Source organism: Rhincodon typus, chromosome 3 (genome assembly GCF_021869965.1).
Source record: "Rhincodon typus isolate 14 chromosome 3, sRhiTyp1.1, whole genome shotgun sequence".
NCBI lineage: Eukaryota > Metazoa > Chordata > Chondrichthyes > Orectolobiformes > Rhincodontidae > Rhincodon > Rhincodon typus.
The window spans coordinates 96,422,470-96,446,088 of NC_063334.1; the positions used below are offsets into that span (position 1 = coordinate 96,422,470).

General features: G+C 40.2%; 1 protein-coding gene across 2 annotated transcripts in view; it reads left to right on the plus strand.

Moving 5' to 3' along the window:
- arhgef28a (Rho guanine nucleotide exchange factor (GEF) 28a) overlaps positions 1 to 23,619 on the plus strand; it is a 380,773-nt gene that overhangs the window by 242,630 nt on the left and 114,524 nt on the right. For both annotated transcript variants that reach the window (XM_048621117.1, XM_048621120.1), the window contains 6 exons: positions 2,610 to 2,860; positions 5,274 to 5,399; positions 5,491 to 5,608; positions 12,409 to 12,663; positions 18,799 to 18,875; positions 22,001 to 22,179. In XM_048621117.1, coding sequence (XP_048477074.1) covers positions 2,610 to 2,860; positions 5,274 to 5,399; positions 5,491 to 5,608; positions 12,409 to 12,663; positions 18,799 to 18,875; positions 22,001 to 22,179 — 1,006 coding nt within the window. The remainder of the gene's footprint in view (positions 1 to 2,609; positions 2,861 to 5,273; positions 5,400 to 5,490; positions 5,609 to 12,408; positions 12,664 to 18,798; positions 18,876 to 22,000; positions 22,180 to 23,619) is intronic.

Below are 23,619 nucleotides of genomic sequence, written 5' to 3' on the forward strand. Positions count from 1 at the left end.
CTGATGCTGCCTGGCCTGCTGTATTCATCCAGCTCCACACCATGCTATCTCCGACTCCAGCATCTGCAGTTGCTACTATCTCTTTCAAATTATGAGATTTCTCCTAAATGATCAGCACCTTATCCTGAAATACCACTTTAATTTTCTCTTGGTGTCTATTCTGTCAAGTCCATCTTGCATCCTGTACCTTTCATGAGATCACTGCTTATTCTTCTAACTTCCAGCTGATATAACTCCAATTTACTCAGCATCTTAACACAGGACAACCCTCTCATCCCAGGAATCAATGAATTTGTCGTACTTCCTCCAATGCATGCGTATTCTTCTTTAAATTACTGGTCTCACTAAACTTGCAAATTTTTCCGGACTCCAATCACTGTACAATGAAGATACCATTTGCCTTTCTAAGTGTTATATGAAACTACAATGTCACTTTCTGTATTCCTTGTATATGTAACCCAAGCCTCTTTGAGCATCAATATTTACACATTTACACCCTTTTTAAAAAAAATTACTCTGCTTTTCCGTTCCTCCTATCAAAGTTAATAATCTTTCATGTTTCTGTATTGTACTCCATTTGCTGTATTGTTGCCTGCTTAGCCAGTGTGTATCATTTTCCAGTCTGTGTTTTTCTGACAGCTTGAATTCCCATTTAATTTTGAATTGTCAGTGGACTTAGAAACACTGCACTGTCTCTTCACCTAATTCATTAACATAGATTGTAGATATCTCAGGGGCCAACATTAATCCTTGAGGCATTCCCTTAATTATAGCGGGCAAATTTGATAAAAGATCATGTTTATCTCACTGTCTGCATTCTATCCAAAGGCAACCCGCTATCCATGCTATCCATTCCATAGCAGTACAGAACTGCAGAAAAGACCCGCGTTTTGTAAAGGCATTTTGTTTTTATCTTGCATTTATTGGGATGAGTTACAAGGTATACTAAAGTAAGGGGAAATTAACATTTATACTGTGAGAAGAGAGTGCTGGTTGGTTGGTTGGCAAGTGGATTCTGATTGATAGAGGCTCTGCCATGGAGAATGCAGTAATTAATATAAAGCTTTGCTTAAATTCCATCAAAGCATTGCCCTGAGAAATGAACCAGAGACTGGTTGTCACCTATTTTGTTGTACAGAAATAGTCACAGTGGATGAAACTGTTCTTTTTGTCTGAAATAACAAGGTGTAGAGCTGGATGAACACAGCAAGCCAAGCAGCATCAGAGGAGCAGGAAAGCTGACGTTTAGGGCCTAGACCCTTCTTCTGAAGACTTCTTTTTTCTGAGGGTAGTGAATCTGTGGAATTAATTACCACAGGGAACTGTAGAGGTTGGGTCAATAAGTCTAATCAAGGCTGAGATTGGCAAATTCTAATCAGTGAGGGAATTGAGGGTTATGAGGATAAGGCATGAAAACGGAGCTGAAGATTATCAGATCAGCCATGATCCTACTGAATGATGGAGCAGACTCAGTGGTCTGAACCACCTACTTCTGCTACTATGTTTTATGGTCTGTTGTTGAAGAACAGTGCCTTGCTTTTTAAAAGATGTAGTTTCCAGAACACACACGCGTGCCATACAGACAGCAATGCCCATACTGTTATATTTCATCAAACGCATGAACCCTTATCTATCTTAATACTCTTTCCTGTGGCATGTTATTGAATGCCTTTTAGAAATTCATGTATTGTGCATCTGCTAGTTCTCCTTTGTTTAAAGTGCTGGTTATATCTTCGCAAAGCTGCAATAAATTTCTCATTATTCCCCTTCAGAAAATCATTTTGACTTAGATCATCATATGATCTTGAAAATGTATTGTTATTGATTTCCTCAATCATAGATTCCAACATTTTTCCAGTGACTGATGTCCGTTGTTCCCTGTTTTCTATCTCCCTCCTTTCATGAAAGCTGATGGTATATCTGCTAACTTCAGATTCCGTGAAGCCTTGCAGAGTATAAAGAATTTTTGAAAATCATAACCAATGAATCCATTATCTCTGCAGGTACCTCTTTTAGAAGGTGTCACTGCTGAACAACACAGTTGCTGATTTCTGTTTGGCTGGCAGCTGTCGGCAGACAGGAATTCCTGCCCTTGGTGTCTTGTAGAAGACTCGACTCTCAACTACCTGATCAGCATGTAATAGTGGTCCAGTCTCTCTCTAGCTGGCAGCCAAGATTGCTATTTCCTCCATAAAATTCCCTCAAGTTTCTCAAGAGTGAGACCTCTGCTCCAATGCTGCAGAGCTTGTGTCAGTTTCACTATTCATGGGTTTCACCAACTCATTATGTGGTGGCATTCTACTGACACCTGCATATAAAGTCACCATGGCGGAGTACTGAGCCTTAAACTGTAATGTCCTTAAATTGTATGTTGGAGAAACTCGGCAAGTCTGGCAGCATCTGTGGAGAGAAAGCAGAATTAATGTTTCAGGTCCAGTAATCCATCTTCAGTTCTGAAGAAAGGTCACTGGACATGAAATGTTAATTCTGCTTCCTCTCCACAGAATGCTGCCAGACCTGCTGGATTTTTCCAGCAATGTCTGTTTTTGTTTCTGGTTTCAAGCATCTCCACTTTTTTTTTTATTAAATTGTTTCTCATTCACTTACAGAGCTGATGCAGACAGAGATGCACCACATTCGGACCCTGGAGATAATGTCAGAAATTTTTAGGAAGGGCATGAAGGAGGAGTTGCAATTAGATCACAACACCATTGACAAAATATTTCCATCTTTAGACGAACTCTTAGAAATTCACAAGCACTTTTTTTTCTGCTTAAAAGAGAGAAGGCGGGAGTCTTTTGAGGAAGACAGTGAAAGGAACTTTTTCATCAATAGGATTGGTGATATCCTTTTACAACAGGTAACATTAGAATAAGTGGAGCCAAAGTATTTTCAAAGTAGAATGAATTACTATGAATAAGAAGTGTAAATGTATCTCTCGTGACAGCCTCAGTATTGTGGAACTGAGCCATAGAAACTAAAAAGGTTCAATGTTTGATCACCAAATGGGGCCTAGTTAATTGATACTGACCCCAAATTAAATCTCAGCCAGGGATACTACGACAGGATTCAGCAGCTTTGCACAAGATGTGGGAAATGTTAGCTGCAATTCCAGTTATTCTTAGACAGTCATGTTGGAAAGTATGCATGAGAAGGCCACAGCTGAGCACAGCGTCAGGCTGTCAATGATGTCTTCTGTGGTTGAATATTTTGCCAGTACATCGTTCAAATCACGTATGAAGCCTGTCACTCTGGAAGCCACTGCGCGATCCTTGATCCTATGGAGCAATTCTCCAGCACAAACCTGTGTCTTCTATGCCTTGCAACACCATTTTTGTTTGCACTGTGTGAAAAGTAAGAATATCTTCAACTGATGCATTCAGAAATAGTAAAATGGTACGCAAGAAATTCCAAAGTTCCAGCTGAATGGCTGCTATTTGAGGGACCGTGAAGTGCTATCTCCCCACCTGAGGTACAATAACCCTCAGATTAAACCACTAATAGTTGGCTGTCTGTAATGAGAGAGCGGTCCTATGGTCTGATAAGACTGTGGCTAATCATTAGTCTGAGCCTCTTAGTTGATTTATGAAATCTTACTTCCACTTCACGGGCATGCTCAAGAGTTGAATGATTAAAACCTATGTTTTGGTTAAATGTTGCTGCATTAAAGCAAATGTGCCGGCTTTGTAAGAATACTACTTCAACAGTTGAATGATCACAGTATTAAAAATCCTGAGATCTCTCAAAACTATCTTGGGTTTTTGATATGATATCAGGATTTCGATTTCTGTCGCAAAATTAAACTACTCAGTCAATTTTAACCCTATCTGCCAATAAGAAACTGTACAAGTGGATGAGTTAAATGCTCCAGCTTGTTACTCATCCTTGAAGAGCCAGGCATCGACAGATTCACTAAGCTGCTCAACTGAACAGGTGGCAAAGACACAGCCAAAGGCAATAGGGTCCTATTTAACTTGTAGGTTAGGTCCAATTTCATAATACCCTCCCTTCCAAAACTGGACTAGAGCCAAAACCACTAATTTTATTTCTTGTTCTGTAACTTTATATTGGATGGGCCTATTCGTGTGCCACCGTACAGAAAGAATTTGGATCTAAATGTACTGCAAGGGTCTAAATGAACGGTATTTAGAATTTGGCTTTAATCGCTGCTATTAAAGCAAATAAGAGTTATAAGCTGTAAATTTAAAGTGTGCCTAACAGGATGTTGTCTGGGATGTGTGACGTCAAATGCACCCAGTGGAAGTAAAGTTGAAAGGCTACAGGACAGTGTGGAGGAACAGGGCTGCCTGGATTGCTTTACAGAAAGCTGGCATAGATTTGATAATCTGAATTATTTCCATTTGTGCTATAAGGACCTTGGAGACCTAAAGCTAATCATTATTTCCTCACATCCAAAATCACTTGCATTTTAAAAAGTTTCCTTTAACAGTGACAAAATGCAAAGTAAATCATTGTATGTGAATACTTTGGATGTGTCTGATGGATATGATCACACGTTATTAGTTGGATTTTAAACGCCCCTCTGAAGAGAATGCGTAGGCAGGGAATCACATAAAATCCAGTAGGTGTCCTTGCTGCTGCCTCCTAACTGGCCCCTACCTGTCTGCAATTTTACGGGGTATGCTGGGGGCATCAGGACGCTCAATCCCATTGAACCTGTTGATTAATGACTATTTAAGGGCCTCATTGCACTGCCTATATTTTACCCACAGTAGCAGGAGGTCCATGTCATGTGGAAAGCCTGCCACTTAAACTGCAATGACTGGTGTATGGCAAGCAGTGTTGAATTGCTCTAAGGGTTCCCTGGTCCCATCATAGGTCCAAACACCCCACATAAAGATCGTTTCCCACACCTTCACTTTAACCCTTTTGGATTTTTGAAGCGAATCTCCCCCAGTGAGACCCAAAAGCCCACAGTTTCCTGGTTTCTTAGCTTAATGACTACTACTGCTGGAAGTTCGCTAATGTAGGGCTGCTTTCTGAGAAAGCTGTTCATGCTGATCCCAGATTACAATTGCTGTCAGAATCATGGGTGGGCTTCCCACCTCACATGCAACCTTTTGCGACCAGAGTGGCCCATAAATCCAGCACTGTGCGGGGGAGAAGTTAACTTTCTTAATCTCTATTTACCTAATTTCCTTAAAGGATCACACGAGGAAACTCCATCCAGGTGTCTTCATTTGGAAATAAATATAAATATAAATCCATGGTGATTGACCCTTTAATTGATAACGAACATCCTTTGTGCTCAGTTTGCAGATGAAAATGGCAATAAATTGAAGCAAACCTATGGTGATTTCTGTAGCCACCACAAAGAAGCAGTCAGTTTCTTTAAAGAACTGCAGCAACAAAATAAGAAATTCCAAAACTTTATCAGGGTAAGATCTGATTAATCACTTTTCTTTGACAAACAAAGTAAATATGAAAGAATGAAAAGATTAATTTACATTTGTTTTTTACCCTTTATAGCAACAAAGCAACAATCTGCTGGTCCGACGCCTTGGTGTACCAGAGTGCATACTACTCGTTACCCAGCGGATCACCAAATATCCAGTCCTGCTTGAGCGAATACTGCAATACACAAAAGGTCAGACTCCGAGCTGGTCAATTCAATTCAATGTATAAAATTACCATTTTTTACATTGCAAAAGTGACTACACACCGCAAGAACTCAACTGACATTCAAGTGTTCTGAGAAGCCCTTTGGTTGTGCAAGGTGTTGTACAATTGCAGAATTTTCCCCCCCTCATCTTAAAGATGATGATGCATGTTTGGAGTAAAATGTAAAGAAAAGTAAATTTTGCCAAAATATTTGCTGAATGCCAAACAACAAATTCCCAATCTGCTTCAGTCACATGAGATTAGCCAACTATAAAAATCATATAAGAAGCTGATTTCCAGTATCAAATGAATAACAGGTTTATTCCAATAATTGGAATAAACCTGTGTCCTCTGTCACTTAGAAGTACATTGGTGGGCAGTACTTAGGAACATTATCATCTGTAAGTTTGTCTCCAAGCAACAGATCTCCCTGACTTAGAAGTATTTCTTTTTTATTCATTAATGGGATGAGGGTGTCACTGGCTAGGCAGCATTTATTGCCCATCTCTTTCCCCGACAATTGGCAATGGATTCAGTCATCATTAGATTCTTAATTCCAGATATTTTATGGAACCTGGGTCCCCAGAACATTATCTGGGTCTCTAGATTAACAGTCCAGCGATAATACCACTAGGCCATTGCCTCCCCAATGGCTATTCTTGTAATTTCTAGTAATTTCCTTCCTTGCCACATTTGGGAGTATCTGTACCATATAGATTACAGCAGCCCAGGAAAGTTGCTCCCCACTCTGTCTTCTCCAGGGCAGTTAGGGATAGTAATCAAATTTGCCATTGCCAGTAATGCTTACATCACAAAAATGACTAAAGCAAAGATTATGACTTTGAATGAGACTGTGATGTGAGCAATTACATCTCCCAATTATATTTTTCATTGACTTGCAAGAATATATGGCAAGTGATGGCAGTACATTGAGTATGACCTAGTAATTGCTTCTCTCTACATCTTTTGGAAGCACAGTAGTGCTAGTGGCAAATATAATTGGCTGGTTTGCTGTTGCTTGTGTTTTCTTCTGTGTTAATGATATTGACCACCAGTATGCATGAGCAATCTCACATGCATTGTTGAGAAAGTTGGGAAGATCAGGAAAGATCGGCAGCAAGGAGATTCCTGATATCAACAGCAAAAAGTCCCATTTTCTAATGAAAGTGTTGAATTGCAAGATTAAAGTCTAACTTGAGATTGGTGAGAAGCCTATTTGCATGCATGAGCATATGTTAACATCCTCATTTTAACATCATTTCAACTCATTAACATGCTGTTTTCCAATCTCCCACCCACTGAATAGAAACTAGACAGTGACAATTCCTGGCATGAAAATCACAATGGTTACCTAATGATTCCAACTTATTGCATGCTTCTCTAGCCCTCTGTTTTGTACACCAGTTATTAATATCTCAGGATATACTCCTTGGGCAGCAAACACATGCATTCCTTGTCCACCTCTAGGTCCCCATCGACAAAGCCGAACGCCAATTTTCTTGTCTGAGATGATTGGCAATAACATGTGCAGGGCAGCTGTGGCTGCTAATGCTTGACTGGGTGCACAGCTGAGCTTTAAAATTTGTGCCGGTGCTAGGAATGCCTGTAAGTCCCAGCAGTGGCCAGTATTTCTGCCTGTGGTGAGAGGACGAGTATGTCGATCCGGATACCATGGGCGTACCAGTGTATACATAATGAGGTGGAAAACTCGCAGAAAGAAACCCTCAATGAAACACAACAAAATTGACACTTAGCCAATTTGTGGTCAAATTCAACCCATAGATTTTTTCATTGTAGCCTCAATTGCAACCTTCACTGCTCGTTCTGAAAGCTATTCAGAAAAAAAATGAAAATTAGTGCTGGGATGCTGGGACTGTGACACAGTTGTTGGACGTCCCCCTTACAGCTCTAAAATCTGTCCTTCGCCTTAAATTGAGGATGTCTCGTTGTTTAGTGCCAGTCGGTAAATGGAACAGAACTGCCATTATGAAGTGATTCCATACATTGTAAAACTGTTGCAAAATCTTAACCATTGGCTAACCACTGAGCCACCGTGCCACCCATTTTGATGCAAGTAGCACGCAAGTTTTATGTTGCCCACGAGTTTAAAAGAGTATAGTGCTATTCAGCAGCTAAGCACACTGTTTAATGGGTGCATGCCTTGGGACGGGGCCAAGCTTATGAGAATTTAGCATCACTTAAAGCTAGACTTCACCTCTTGAAGAGGGGATGCATTCTGCTGCCCAGGAGTATGAAGTAGCCAGGGAAAGCCTGAATGGCTCAACAGGGCATAAATCATGCTGTCATGTTCCTTGTAATAGCTTTGGTGCAGGAGTGGGTAGACTGGAAGAGAAAGTTCCTCCTCTTTGAGGCACAGGAGGAACTCCATATAGATACTGTAAAGGTTCTAGGTGCAGGTAATGGTGTTATCATTAATGCAACACTACCTGAATGCATTGTGGGAAGATGTTCAGTGGCCTCACATGAGTGGTCAGTGACTGTCTCTTCAAATGCCATATCCTAACAAGTGTAAAACTAACCCTGCCTACTGCTCAATTTCCAACACTTCCTTCAATGATTACTTACCAATAATCATTATCGGCCATGACTCCTTATTAACATTAATAATTTCAGATCAGAGTCTAATATGTAACACTGCTGCAAGTTCTGCATAAGAGACTAGCGTACTAAATTAGCATGTAAAATTAAATTGCACGGGATTGGGTAGAGTGCACTGACATGGATAGGGAACTAGCTGGGAACAAAAACAAGTGGGAATAAATGGGTTGTTTTCTGAGTGGTAGCCTGTGACTAGTGGGGTACTGCAGGGATTGGTGCTTGGACCCCAGCTATTCACAATATGTATTAATGATTTAGATGAGGGAACTAAATGTAATATTTCCAAGTTTGCAGATGACACAGCTGGATGGAAGGGTAAACTGTGAGGAGGATTCAGAGATGCTTTACTGTAATTTGGACAAGTTTACTAATTAGGCAATGAAGTGTAATGTGGATAAATGAGAGGTTATTCACTTTGGCAGCAAAAACAGGAAGGCAGACTACTATCTGAATAGCGATAGATTGGAAAGAGGGAGGTGCAATGAGACTTGGGTGTCCTTGTACAACGATCACTGAAAGTACGTATGCTTGTTTAACAAGTGGTGAAGAAAATAAACTTTGAACTTCATTGTGAGAGGATTTGAATACAGGATCAGGGATATCTTGCTGCAATCTTACATGATCCTGGAGGATTATGTGCAGTTTAGTCTCCTTATCTGAGGAAGAATGTTCTGGTTATGGAGGGAGTGCAACAAAGGTTTACCAGACAGATTCCTGGGATAACAGGACTAATGTATGGAGAGACACCGGGTCAGTTAAGTCTATATTTACTGGAGTTCAGAAGAATGAGGCGATTTCATATAAACCTGTAAAATGCTCACATGACTAGACAGGGTACGCACAGGAAGGATAATCCCAATGACTGGGGTGTAAAAACCCAGGGATCATGTTTAGGGATATGGGGTAGGCCATATAGGACTTGGATGAGGAGAAATTTCTTCACCCAGAAACTGATTAACCTTTGGAACTTTCTGCCTCAGAAAACATTGACTGTTTCCAAGAAGGAGTTAGATATAGTTCTTAAGGCAAAAGAGATCAAAGGGTATGGGGAGAAAGTAAGAACAGGGTGAGTTGGATGATCAATCGTGATCGTATTTTGAATGGCAGAGCAGGTTTGAATGGCTGAATTGCATACCCCTACACCTGCTCATATTTTCTTTGTTTCTACAACCACTCTTCAGCTCTTGAACACATTACAAACTCTCCACCCAAATAGACCACACCACAATCAATGACATACCTTGCACTCTGTTATGGGAAGTGGTGATGCATAATGGTAAGTGGCAGCACCAAACGAGAAACTGTAGACTTTAGTCTGGATGTCTTTGTCTGAGGCCAACACCAACAGTGAGGCTGAAAATGATAGTCAGTTTCTGACTCATCCTCCTCCTCGTATCTCACTGCCTCCTCATCCCACAGTTTCTTCTGAGTTTACAGTCTGCACTTGGTGTAAGTATTGGGGTTCTACTCATTTCCTCGCCACAGCCCTAGACCTTCCCTTTCTCCTTTTCAAATACCCAAGAACTGCTATCTTATTAGGCAGTGGTACAGGAACATAAAATACATGCTGAGCTAGACAGTGATGATCAAGAGCTACTATCTGTCAATCCCTCACATGCAGCTGCCTACTCAGATCCTTACGTTGGAGAAATGTGTACAGGTGGGATCAATATGCAATTAGTCACTGGGCATGAGTGACCTGCAGCCTGGGCAGGGAAAATAAATTGCAGTGTCCACGTCCCCAGGGGGTGAGGTCACTCTCATAAATTCTGCTGCAGATTAGTGAGATGGAACAGCCCACAGAAAAATGCTTATGATTACATTGGTGCATTCACAGTCCAGCAACAAATGGTTCGACTTTGAAGCAACATCCTGGTAAAGTGGTACTACTTTCATGGAGCACAAACCTGCTGTCCTTGTTAATGGTGATTTGAGATTGTTCGTGAAGCATATGCAAAGACTAAAACTTTGAAAGAGCTTTGTTATTTCTCTACACACAACTTGCTACACCAATTAAATACACCCAGCCTCCCACCTAGCTGGGCTTTCTTTATATAAATTTCAATATTCTTTTTGCTAAAACAAGTAACCAAATTAATCTGTGTTCAACCAAAGTAAAAACAACATGTATTTGAATATAACTAACTATTTTCCAATATCAATACCCCATGTTACCTTTAACTCTGGGGTAGTTAGCTTCTAATTCTGTAAATAGGATGCTAACAGATTCCTTTTATTTCCTGAGAAAGCTATTCATAAAAAAGATACAAAATGATAGGGGATCAGTTAGCTCAGTTGGCTGAAGAGCTGAATTACAATACAGAACAATATCTACAGTACAGGTTAAATTCCTGCTGAGGTTGTCATGAATAACTTTCTTTCTCAGCCTCTTCCCTTGCCTGAGGTGTAGTGACCTTCAGATTAAACCACCCCCAGTTGTCTCTTTCTGTCTAGCTAATGAGAGAGCAACCATATGGTCTGGTGGGACTACGGTGACTTTACCTTTTACTTTACAAACTGATAGCTTCTATGCTGCATTAGTATAAAATTCATCTCGCACAAAACTTGTTCTACTTTGTCTTGAAAAACATTCAACAAGATTACAATGTGAATATTTCTCGTTCTCGTAATGCATTCGAACACAAACATCCAACTATTTTTTTCAGACGAACAATTCTTGTTGTAAAGCAATCTAAACTCTCCTTTTCTTCCTAAATTTCTTTTATACTAACAAGATCAATCCTCATTCTCTTTTTGCGCAACACTCTTTGTCAAGTGGACATGGTCTCAGAATGAATGATATCAGCAATGCATTCCAAAGGCATTCTACTTGAATACTAGGTGAGACTGTTGATTCAGGGTTATTCTCAATTTAGTCTGTTTGCTATGAATTCCATATATTTAAAAGTTCCTGAAGTTTGACTTCCAATTTTGAATTTCCATGTAAATGTGCGTACCACTAATTTCTCACATGCCTCCGGAAATCATCTGCATGTAATTCCTTTGTTTTCAAATAATCTTTTTATTTTCTTTAAATCCTTACTCTCAGGCCCCATTAATACTTAATTAAAATGACTATTCAAAAAGATAAAGGCCTAGTTGAGGGATTGCATTAATATCCTGACTCTGTGAATTGCAAATGTACATCCTGAGCTGCTCATCACATCCATGAGGCCAAATGACCAGGTTGTACAGGATTTAGCATACCATGACCAATTGTATAGCATGTACTGTGCTGAATATGACTGGTGTAGTAGTGTGAATGGGCTGATTAGCCTCCTTCTGTATTGTATATAATACTGATTCTGAACAATAGCCAGTGAATGATTTGCATGAGAACTCAAATGGTTTGCTTGATGAAACTTTGAAACTTTGTGTGACAGCACGACTTTCAGTGGATCACTATAGTCACAGGGTAGCCACTCTCTAGTTTTGGGCATGTTAGCTCAATTACAGTGAGTTCCAGCATTGTGTATTCTCGACAAGATGCTATTGCAGCAACTCACCAAGAATCCTTCGACCGCACTTTCAAGAACTGTAACATTACCACTTAGAAGAATGAGGGCAGTAAATGCTTGGGAGCATCCCCACCTATAAGTTCCCTTCCAAGCAACACAACATCCTGACTTGGAACTATATCCCTGTTGCATCACGGTTGCTGGATCAAAATCCAGAATGACTGCAGCATCACCCATTGTAAGGGCACTTGGGTGGTCAACACATGCAGATCTTGCCAAAAATGCATGCATCCCATGAAAAAATACTAAAAGTAAGTAAGATTAGGCCATGAACACAGCACAGTGTATGCTACATGTGCCTAATAAATCAGGTGGCAGGACAACACAACGTTGCCACTAATCTCATCTCATTATTTTATTACTATCTTTGCGATCATGACTGGTACCCACTAATCTTGTCACCTTGACTGCCAGTTCAGGTATTGGCAAAATGTTCGAGGGTTTGTGCAAGAAAGATTGAGATAGGAGAAGTTACAAGCTTTTTGAAAAGGTATGACATGGCTGCCTGAGATGTTGGGATGAAGGTGAGTGACAGCCAGCAACCCACTAATTTAATGTGGAACTGGGATGAACACTCAGTTCAATTGCATGTTGCAAAATGTATCTAACAAAGTAATAATATGCTGAAATTTTGCCTTCTTATTCCCAGAAGGAACAGAAGAGAATGAGGATGTGGCAAAATCTCTGAGTTTGATAAAGGACATAATAGCAGCAGTTGATACAAAGGTCAACAAATATGAAAAAGAGCAAAAGCTATTGGACATCTTAAATAAGTTTGAAAACAAAACATGTGGCAAGTTAAAGAATGGCCGCATATTCCGGAAACAGGACCTGATCATCAAAGGGAGGGAGTTACAGCATGAGGGCTCCATGTATTGGAAAACAGCCACAGGACGATTGAAAGGTAATAGATCTAATGTTCTACCAAAAATGACACTTCCTCCTGTTTAAAATGCTTTAAAAATTATATTGTTGAACCCAGAAGAAGGGCAAATGATGGTTATAAATCCTTTTGACATAATGGGGGTAATAATGACTTTGACGATAGCCTAAAATACACTATTTTGACTCAGCCATCTATTCAACACCTCTTGACTTTTATTGTCAGAAGGCAATGAATTATTTGAAGTCAAAGTTATCTCTAGTTATTCAGATTGAAAGAGTTGACTGCTGTGGTGTTGAAGATTTAATGAGCTTTAATAAGGTTTACTAATTGGTTCACTGCCTCCAGATGTACCTGTTGAAACGGTATGACATGGCTGCCTGAGAATACACATATATTAAACCTTTCATGAAATTCTTAGAGTTTCTGTCTTAGCTTCTACTCCTGGAGGATGGGGGTGACTTAATGAGATCGTAGTTCAATGCTAATTGCTGCTAAGAATCTCCCCATACAATCAACGGTTCCCTGCCTCCTTTGTTTGTATATGTATCCAATTGGTCCTCCAAAATAACAGGTGAAGAAAATTGGGTAAATATCCACTGGGGGACACTGGAGATGGCCCTGCAGCACTAACAAAGGAGGAGTGAGTGGTAAAGGAACAAGTCTGCTGTCACCCTGAGACAGGACAACAGGTGCCACTTTTGCTTCTCTTCTGGAACTTCCCCTTAGTGCTGCAATGGTCGTGCACAAACATAGAGCAATGAAGGGATATGTTGTTCTAGGAGTCGTCATTAGTAGTGCTCCCCAGAGTCAAATTAGTGGGTAGGTATCTGAGCTTCCATTGGTACAGTGTGATTGCTAAATCTCTGTTACTTCCTACATATTTCCATTCTAACCCTTCTGGCCGGCCTCCCATCTTCGACCCTCCAAAAGGAACATTGGAAACATACAAAAACAGACAGTGCTAGAAAAACTCGGCAGGCCTGGCAGTTTCTGTAAAGAGAAAACTGCATTAACATTTCAAGTCCAGTGACCCTTCTTCAGAATGGAACTAGATTTCAAATGTTAACTCTGTTTTCTGTCCACAGATGCTGCCAGACTGCTGAGTTTCTCTAGCACTTCCAGTTTTTGTATTTTTCAGATCACTAGAATTTGCAGTTCATTGTTTTATTGTAGGAATATAGGACTTAGGAGCTGGAGTGGGCTATATGACCCTTCAAGTCTGGTTCATCATTCAATAAGATCATGGCTAATCTAATTGTGGTCTTGCTTCCATTCTCTTGTGTTGATTATATAACCCTTGACTCCCAAAACCATTAAAAACCTAAGATTATAAAGACCCTCTCAGAGAGGGAGGAAACTGAGATCTTTTGTTCTTGAGCAATATCACTTAGTTCTGCTCCACAAGTGGAAACGTGCACTTGCTACCCACCCTAACCGGTTCCCTCAAGATCTTATATGCTTTAATAAGATCACCTCACATTCTTCTAAACTCCAATAACTGTCGATGTTTAATCTTTCTTCGATAGATAATCCTTTCACCTTGAATGAGTCAACTGAACCTTCTCTGAAATGCATCTAAAGCAATCATATCCTTTCTTCAAATAAGGCCGAAACTGTACGCAGTACTCCAGAAATTGCCTCTCCAACACCTTGTATAACTTGAGTAAAACTTCAAATAAAGACAAAGTACTGGAGTTGCTAGAGCTCCAAGTAGTTATATTGGACTCAATATTAATTCTATTTCCCTCTCAACACAATACTGCGAAACCTGCTGAGCTTTTCCAGCACTTCCTTTTACTCTGTTGCAGTAAAACTTCACTATTTTCATTCATTTCCCTTGCAATAGTAACAACTCTATTTGCCTGCCTAATCACTTGCTGTACTTGCATATCAGCTTCGTGACTCACTTGTCAGCACACCCAATCCCTCTGCTACTGAGTTCTGCATTCTCTCTCCATTTAATTAATTTTTTTTAGAAAAATTATTCATGGGACATGGGCATTGCTGTCTGCACAGCATTTATTGCCCATTCCCTGCTGCCCTTGAGAGAATGGTAGTGAGTTACCTTCTTGAACCGCTGCAGTCTGTTTGCTGCAGGTACACCCAAATTGCCATTATTGAGTGAGTTCTGGGATTTTACTCAGCAACACTGAAGGAACAGTGATATATTTCCAAGTCAGGGTAGTGGGTCGCTTGGAGAGGAACTTGCAGTTGGTGGTGATCCCGTTTATCTGCCGCCCTTGTCCTTCTAGATAGTTTTTGTTGTAGTTTGGTAAGGTACTGCCCAAGGAGCCTTGGTGAATTTATTCAGAGCATCTTCTAGATGGTACATATTGCCGTTACTGAGTAGAAGGAGTGGTCGGAGGTGGTAAAAGGAGTGAATATTTGTCAACGTGCTGTCAATCATGCAAGCTGCCTTTTCCTGGATGGTGTCAAGCTTCTTGAGTGTTGTTAGAGCTGCACTTATTCAGGCAAATAGGGAGCATACCATCACGCTCCTGACTTGTGCCTTATAGATATAGGACAGACTTTGGGGAGTCAGGAAGTGAGTTTATCGATGCCGTATTTCTAGTCTCTGACCTGACCTTGCAGCTACAGTATTTATGTGGTTGGTCCAGTTTAGTTTCTCATCAATAGTAACTCCAAGGATTTTGATGGTGAGGGATTATGGTATTAATTATGGCAATGCCATTGAATGTCAAGGGGTGATGGTTAGAGTCTGTCATGTTAGTCACAGCCAAATAAATCTACAGCAGAGATAAAGGCCCTTCAACCCATTGCATCTGTACTGATCAAAAACAACCACCTAAATATTGTAATCCCATTTTCCAGCACTTGGCCCATAGCCTTGTATACCTTGACGTCACAAGTGTGCATCTAAATACTTCTTAAATGTTATGATAGTTTCTGCATCTGCCACTCTTACATGCAGTGAGTTTCAGGTTCCCACCGTGCTCTGGGTGAAAAATCTTTTCCTCATATCTCCTCTAACCTTTCTGCTCCATACTTTAAATTTATGCTGTGCGTCATTCATCCCTCCATCAAAGCTAAAAGTACCTTCCTGTCTATGCAATCTGTGCCCCTCATAATTTTATACATATCAATCAGGTACCCTCAATATTTGAGCAAGGACTGTCTAAGTATCTGTGGCGTCCCAAATGGTACTGAAAATTGTGCAATCATCATCAAACATCCCCACCTCTAAAATTATGATCAAGGAAAGTCATTGATGAAGCAGCTGAAGATAGCTGGACCAAAGACACTACCCTGAGGAACTCCTGGAGCTGAGATGACTGACCGCTAACAACAACTGCCATCTTCTTGCAAAAGTGGACACGCTCATATTTTCCCAAATGATGTTCCTAATTTTTGCCCACTCCCTTGATCTGTCCATATCTTTTCACTGACTCTGTGCCTTGTCTTGACAACTTACTTTCTGACCTATCTTGGTGTCTTCTGCCAATTTAACCACCTTCCAGCTATACAAAAGCCTGGTTCGACCACATCTGGAGTATTGTATCCAGTTCTGGTCGCCTCATTACAGGAAAGATGTGGAAGCGTTGGAAAAGGTGCAGAGGAGATTTACCAGGATGTTGCCTGGAATGGAGGGAAGGTCTTACTAGGAAAGGTGGAGAGAGCTAGGGCTTTTCTCTTTAGAACAACGAAGGATGAGAGGTGACTTGATAGAGGTGTACAAAATGATCAGAGGTATAGATAGAGTAGATAGCCAGAGACTTTTTCCTAGGGTGGAGGTAGCTATTATGATGGAGCATAGTTTTAAAGTGAGTGGAGGTAGATATAGGGGAGACATCAGAAGTAGGCTCTTTACTCAGAGAGTGGTCGGGGTATGGAACGCATTGCCGGAGAGGGTAGTGGAGTCGGTCTCATTAGGGGCACTTAATCGGTTATTAGATAGGCATATGGATGATAGTATAAGGTAGGGGTGAAGGTTAGATAGATTAGGGTAAAAGTTCGGCACAACATTGAATCCACTAATGGGGATCGAACCCCAGCATGTTGACACCAATATGATCTGTACCAGCCATCTATCCAATGGAGCTAAGCATTGTGTTTACAACACCACACCACCCCCTAACCACCACCACCACGACTCCCATTGCAATATGCACTTTTATATTTGTTATGGACCGGACCAAACTCCTTCAAAACATGTCGGGGAGATGGCCTAGACCTTAACTTTTTCTCCCTTTAAAAATAAGTGCCAGGCATTGCATTCCAGATGTAATTTGATTAGCCAAGCTACCAGGCTTGAAGGAAAACACACTTTATTTATTCACTATAGTTAAAATACAGACAAAATAAAAGTAAAAGAATTGGCTTAACTGTATCTCTATCAAAATACTTAACAAAACAATAAACTACTTATTAGCTGTTCCAATTTGATAACACCCCTCAAGCACACGTTGGCAAAAGCAAAGTCAGTAAAGTAGATTATTTTGCATGTAATTCTAGCAGCAAAAAGAGAAACCCAGCTTTTAGCTGTAACTGAGAGAGAGGAAAAGCTTCCTCACCCAGTTTAAAGACCCTAGCAATTGCTACTGAATGATTAAACTAAAATCCTGATTCTGTGGGAGCTTGACCCCACCCATTCAGGCTGCTTCTATTGTTCCAACTTAAAAAAAAATCCTAAGGTCTCACAAGCTGATAACTTAATTGCTTGGAACAGACTGCTCAGTATCTCTGCCTCAACCTCTCTTTGTGAAAAATACCAGGACAATATACAAGTCTTAAAGCTATAGTATTGTCACACCTTCCCCCTTAAAAAAGAACCATCAATATACAAAGATGGCTTAATTTTTTAAAAACCTTTAGTCTTACACTACATTACATATGTATTGCATTGACTCTAAGCATGTAAACATTCACTAATTCAAACCATTTCAGTCCATGTTTTTCCCGCCACTGAATGCCTCCATCTTCCTTCATCAAAGTTGCTACAATGCACCGGCAATTATGTTGTCTCATCAGGCAATGTGTATAATTTTCAAATTGAATGGCTGCAATAATAAACTCCATTTCAACAGGATGGTATTTTTGTCCTTAATTTTTTCTAAACACTTTAAGGAGTTATGATCAGTGTATACAATTGTCTCAGACCCATTACTGGCACAATAAATGTTGCAACGCCAACATCGAACTCAAATTTCCCTTCTCAATTGTGGAATATTTCTGTTGATGATTATTCAGTTTCATGAAAAAATACCCAATTGTTTTTTTTTATCTTCTCATCACCTTCTTACAAGACCACAGGCCTCACAAGCTGTTTACTTTTTTGGCTTAAAGCAGACCGCTCAATACCTCTGTCTCAACCTCTCTTCATAAACAAAAAAACCAGGACAATGTACATGTCTTAAAGCCATAGTATCATCACAAGTCATATCATAATCTGGAGAAATAGATGGTAATCGTCAATGATCCAGTTTCTTTCCAGCACATGGTTGACCAGGAAATGTTCCCGTTCTCACTGCCTGCTGTTGCCATTTGTTGGAAGTATTACGAATGCACATGCCTTTGGCCATCATGTCCTGGAATGGAAGACAAACCTGGAACTTCTAGCTCAGAGAGCAGCAATGCTACCGACTGCACCACAAGACCACCTACTATACCTCTTAGACTATTTTCAGTTTTGGAATGCATTCCTAAAACTTAAAACATTGCTTTCAGTGGCAAATGCATGACCCCAAGCCTGAGATGGTGCTCTTGTGTTGACAAATTAAATTGGAAATGCAGAAGTTTGAAAATCAGACATAGTGTACTCACAATGACAGGGACCCGGGTTCAATTCCACCCTTGAGTGACTGTCTGTGTGGAGTTTGCACATTCTCCCCATGTCTGCGTGAGTTTCCTCCGGGTGCTCCGGTTTCCTCCCACAGTCCAAAGGTGTGCAGGCTAGGATTGGCCATGCTAAATTGCCCATAGTGTTCAGGGATGCATAGATTAGGTGGGTTATAGGGGGATGGGTCAGGCTCGGATGCTGTGATGGTCAGTGTGGACTTGTTGGGCTGAAGGGCCTGTTTCCACACTGTAGGGATTCTATGAAATACATCTATGAAATTACTAGTAGTCAATTAATTAATAGCACAAAAAGATTATCAGAATTCTGTGTTTTAAGTTATCTTAACTTTGTTTCAGATATTACAGCTCTGCTTCTTACTGATGTGCTAGTTTTCCTGCAGGAGAAAGACCAAAAGTATACTTTTGCAAATGTGGTGAGTTCAACTTATTTTATCTCAAATGTCTTTGAATTTGACTCGCCATGTGGAAAGTGGCCATTTCTCTCTGGTTACTATTGATCTTTCATTGAAGTTACAGTGTGAAATCAAGTGAACTAGTTTGGGAGTTCTATTCCCTAGTTTTTTTATAGTGCAATGTAGTAAGTCTGCACATTCAATATACCATCTGCTTCTAATACCAATAGTAGAATTTGATATAGTTCTAATCCACACAGTTTACTGTATTTCTGCATTGACCAGCACCGTGGAAATACACTCACGTGGCTTCACTCCTACTAACTTGTCCACAGTCATGCATCTCTATAATGGCTTCACAGTTCTGCTGAAATGAGGAAATGAAAGCGTTATACTGAGCATTCACCAAGTACATATCCTTCTCTCTGACTTTGCTCACAAAGTCCATAAGCATAAGTTTTTTGGTTCCATTGGTAAGATGATGATATCCGGTAGTGACAGCTCTCTCCCATTTCCCCCATCTGGAACTGTTTTACTGCTTGTTTGGCATCAATTTTCAGATGAACCATTACTTTCTTAACTGAATACTGGGAAGATAATAGCTATGAGTTTTAGTACTTGGCACTAATCCATTTTCTCCACTGACTCAATCCTTGCTTGGCCTTTCACTCAGCTTCAACCGTGACATCTGCTTTGATCTTGAGCTTTGTTTCAAAACCAGTATTCTATCTAGAACTATGACTATGACTGTATAATTCCATCCCCAAAATCTCAATTCCTATAGATTTTCTCCACACAAACATTTCTCGGGGCTTCTGTCAGCTCCAATTCTAATTCTAATACTTTACTTACCAACCTTCTTCAGACCATAGGGCATAAATTCAAACTTACATCATCTAGTACATTTGCCTAGAGCTATACAGCATGGAAGCAGACCCTTCAGTCCAACTCGGCTGCGCTGACAAGATATCCTAAACTGATCAAGTCCCATTTGCCAGGATTTGGCCCATATCCCTCTAAACCCTTCATATTCAAATAGCCATCCAGATGCCTTTTAAATGTTGCAATTGTACCTGCCTCCACGTTTCCTCTGGCAGGTCGTTCCATACACGCATCACCCTCTGACTGAAATGGTTGCCCCTCAGGTCCCTTTTAAATCTTTCCCCTCTCACCTTAAACCTATGCGCTCCAGTTTTGCACTCACCTAACTGGGAAAAAGACCTTCACCCTGTCCATGCTGCTCATGGTTTTATAAACTTCTATAAGGCCAGCGCTCAGCCTCTGCCTATAGCTTAAGCCCTCCAATCCTGGCAACATTCTTGCAAATCTTTTCTGAACCCTTTCAAGTTTCACAACACCTTTTCTATAGCAGGGATATCAGAATTGAACACAGTATTTTAAAAGTGGCCTCACCATTGTCCTCTAAAGCTGCAACATTATGTCCCAACTCCTATACTCAGTGCACTAACCAATGAAGGCAAGTGTGTCAAACACCTTCCTCACCACCCTGTCTACCTGCAACTCCATTTTCAAAGAACTGTGCACCCGCACCCAAAGGTCTGTTTGTTTGGCAACACACCCCAACACCCTACCATTAACTGTATAAGTCCAGCCAAACTGCAACACCTCACATTTATCTACATTGAACTCCATATGCCACACCTTGGCCCATTGGACCATCTGATCAAAGTCCCGTTGTATTTTGAGGTAACCTTCTTCACTGTTCACTACACCACTAATTTAGGTGTTGAGTGCAAACCTATTAATCATACCTCCTGTATTCGCATCCAAATTGTTTATATAAATGATGAAAACCAGTGGACCCAGCTCCAGTCCTTGCGGCACAAACCTGTGACCTGGTCACAGCCTGCAGTTCGAGAAACAGCACTTTACCCCCACCCTCTGTCTCCTACATTCAAGTCAATTTTGTATCCAATTGCCTAGCTCCTCCTGGATTCCATGTGATCTGACCTTGCTAATTAGTCTACCATGCGGAAGCTTATCGAATGCTTTGCTGAAGTTCATGTCAACAATGTCTACTGCTCTGCCTTCTTCAATCTTTTTTGTCACCTTTTCAAAAAACTCAACAAAGTTAGTGAGACTTGATTTCTCATGCACAAAGCCATAGTGACTGTCATCAGTTCTTGTCTTTCCAATGCATGTAAATCCTGTCCCTCCAAATCCCCTCCAATTACTTACCCACCACTGATGTCAGGTTCACTGATCTGTAGTTCCCTGGCTTTTCCTTACCACCTTTCTTAAATAATGGCACCACATTAACGACTCTCCAGTCTTCTGGCTGTCAACAAGGGGTCCAGAAATCTCTTCTGTAACTTTCCACAAAGTTATGGGATACACCTGATCAAGTCCCAGAGATTTACCTACCCTTGTGCATTTTAGCACCTCCAGCACCTTCTCTTCTGGATACTTTTCAAGACATCACTATTTATTTCACCAAGTTCCTCTGTCAGAAGGTTATGGATTCAAGACCAAGTTCAGAGATTTGAATACAAAACTTAGGCTGACAGTTTATTGTGGTACAGAGGGAGCGCTGTACTTTTGAAGGTATTACCTTTGAGATAAGACAGTAAATCTAGGCCCTGTTTGCCCCCTCGGGTGGATTTTTTAAAAATGGCACTATTTAATAAAGAGCAATGGAGCTCTCCCTGACCACTCTCCCTGACCAGTGTTTTGCCCTTAACCAATATCACAAAAGCAGTTACTCCCTTGGTCATTATTACATTTTTAAGCTTCAGACTTCTGTTTCCTGTGTATCCACTGTTGGTGTTAGAGCTATCTGCTACCTACAACCTGCTTTTGAGAACTTACCCACAAGTCCCCTCATCCTTGCTCTTCTTTCAAAGACTTTCTTGTTTTTCATCTTTTTTCTCAGAATTTTTTTCACCACATTTACTGAATGATTTTAAATTGGATTATACACGTGATGTATCATTTTTAACCCAAGATTTTAATTGTAAGACGACAAATAATTTGTATTCTGATACTTTTGTTTTTATTTAATAACTACAAATGTTTGACATTCTTTCATGTAACTTTAAGAGTACAAGACATGCATAAGACTAAATTAAATGGCATTATTGGTTTTGTTTGTTCATTTGTTTCTCATTTTCTATTGTTCACATCAGGACCAGAAGCCTGCAGTTATTTTGCTGCAGAAATTAATTGTCCGAGAAGTAGCCAATGAAGAACGAGGAATGTTCTTAATTAGTGCTTCATCTGCTGGACCTGAAATGTATGAAATGCATACAAACTCAAAAGAGGATAGGAATAACTGGATGAGACTGATTCGAATGGCAGTAGAGAGGTACTGAAACACTGTCCCATTTCAGAAGCAATAACTGTGGTTAAAGAATGGAAATTACTCGAATGGATACAGTTTTTTGTAACTTATTGTTTCAGTTGTGAATGTTCTCATGTTTAATGCACCAACATTTTATTCAGTTTATTTTATATTACAAATGATGCATACTGTACCTGGAAGGACACTACTTACTTCAAGCACTGATTGTGAGCAACAGCTAACAGAGATGCCAGTTTAAAAAAGAATTAAAATAGTAATTATTAAAGATGAATTTGATGGATAGATGCAGTCTGGAGAGTTGATGAGGAGCAAGTGTCCGTGCTGGTAGATATTTTCTCAGTTTCAACTGTATCAGTTGCTTACTTTTGTGATCTGGACATCCGAATTTGATCGTTGACACACAATTCCCCGAGTCTATTATTACAATGAGATGTAACAATAACATTTTTTTCACAATCTGGACAAGGTATTCAATGTCTTTTGTAAATGCATTTCTTCAGTTTCTGTGAAGGCAGACCATGTGAATCCTTGTTGTCATGAAGTTTGATGAAAAATGCTAAGCTGCTTTATTTCCTATCAATTCGACATATGGGGCAGAATTATAACTAGATTCACATATATTCTTACCAAAATAAATTATCTTTGCCTCTTAATAAGAATGATGGAAGGACCATGGTACCTCACTTCAGTAACTCAGCTGAGCATTATTGAATGATATGGTGCAGAAGGAGATCATAGTGACTGTGTGGTATTTTGGTGGTGCTAGCTCATTATTCCTGCTCTTTCAGAAATCCTGTAAATATTTTCTCACATTTTTTTTGAATTCTCTTTTGAAGGTGATCATTGAACCTACTTCTATCATTTCTTTAGGCAGACCTTTCCAGTACATCATACTGTGACTTGCTGTGAAAAAGAATATCTCTTCATATCGTCTCTGGTTCATCTATGTCTTCTAATTACATTTTCTTCTGACTTTCTCCAAGTTTAGCGAGTAAAAGGGAAGGCAAATGGAATGGTGACCTTTATTTCAAAGGAAATGGAGTAAAGATGTGGGGATGTCATGCTAAAACTGTACATTAGTCAGACCACAGTTGGAATACTGTGAACAGTTTTTTGGGCTCCTTGTCTAAGAAAAGAGATACTGGCATTAGAGGTATTCCAGAGAAGGTTCACGAAGCTGATCCCAGGTATGGAGGGACTGTCTTATGAGGGTGGCGTGGGGGTAGATATTGGCAGAGACAGAAAGGTTGTTTTTTCCATGTGGGAAAGTTTAGAAGCTGAGGACGTAACAGAATAAGGGGTCACCTAGATCATAGAGTCATGGAGTCATACAGCATGGAAACAGACCCTTTGGCCCAACTTGTACATGCCAAACAGGTTTCCTAAATTAAACTAGTCCCAGCTGTCTGCATTTGGCCCATAGCCCTCTAAACTTTTCCTATC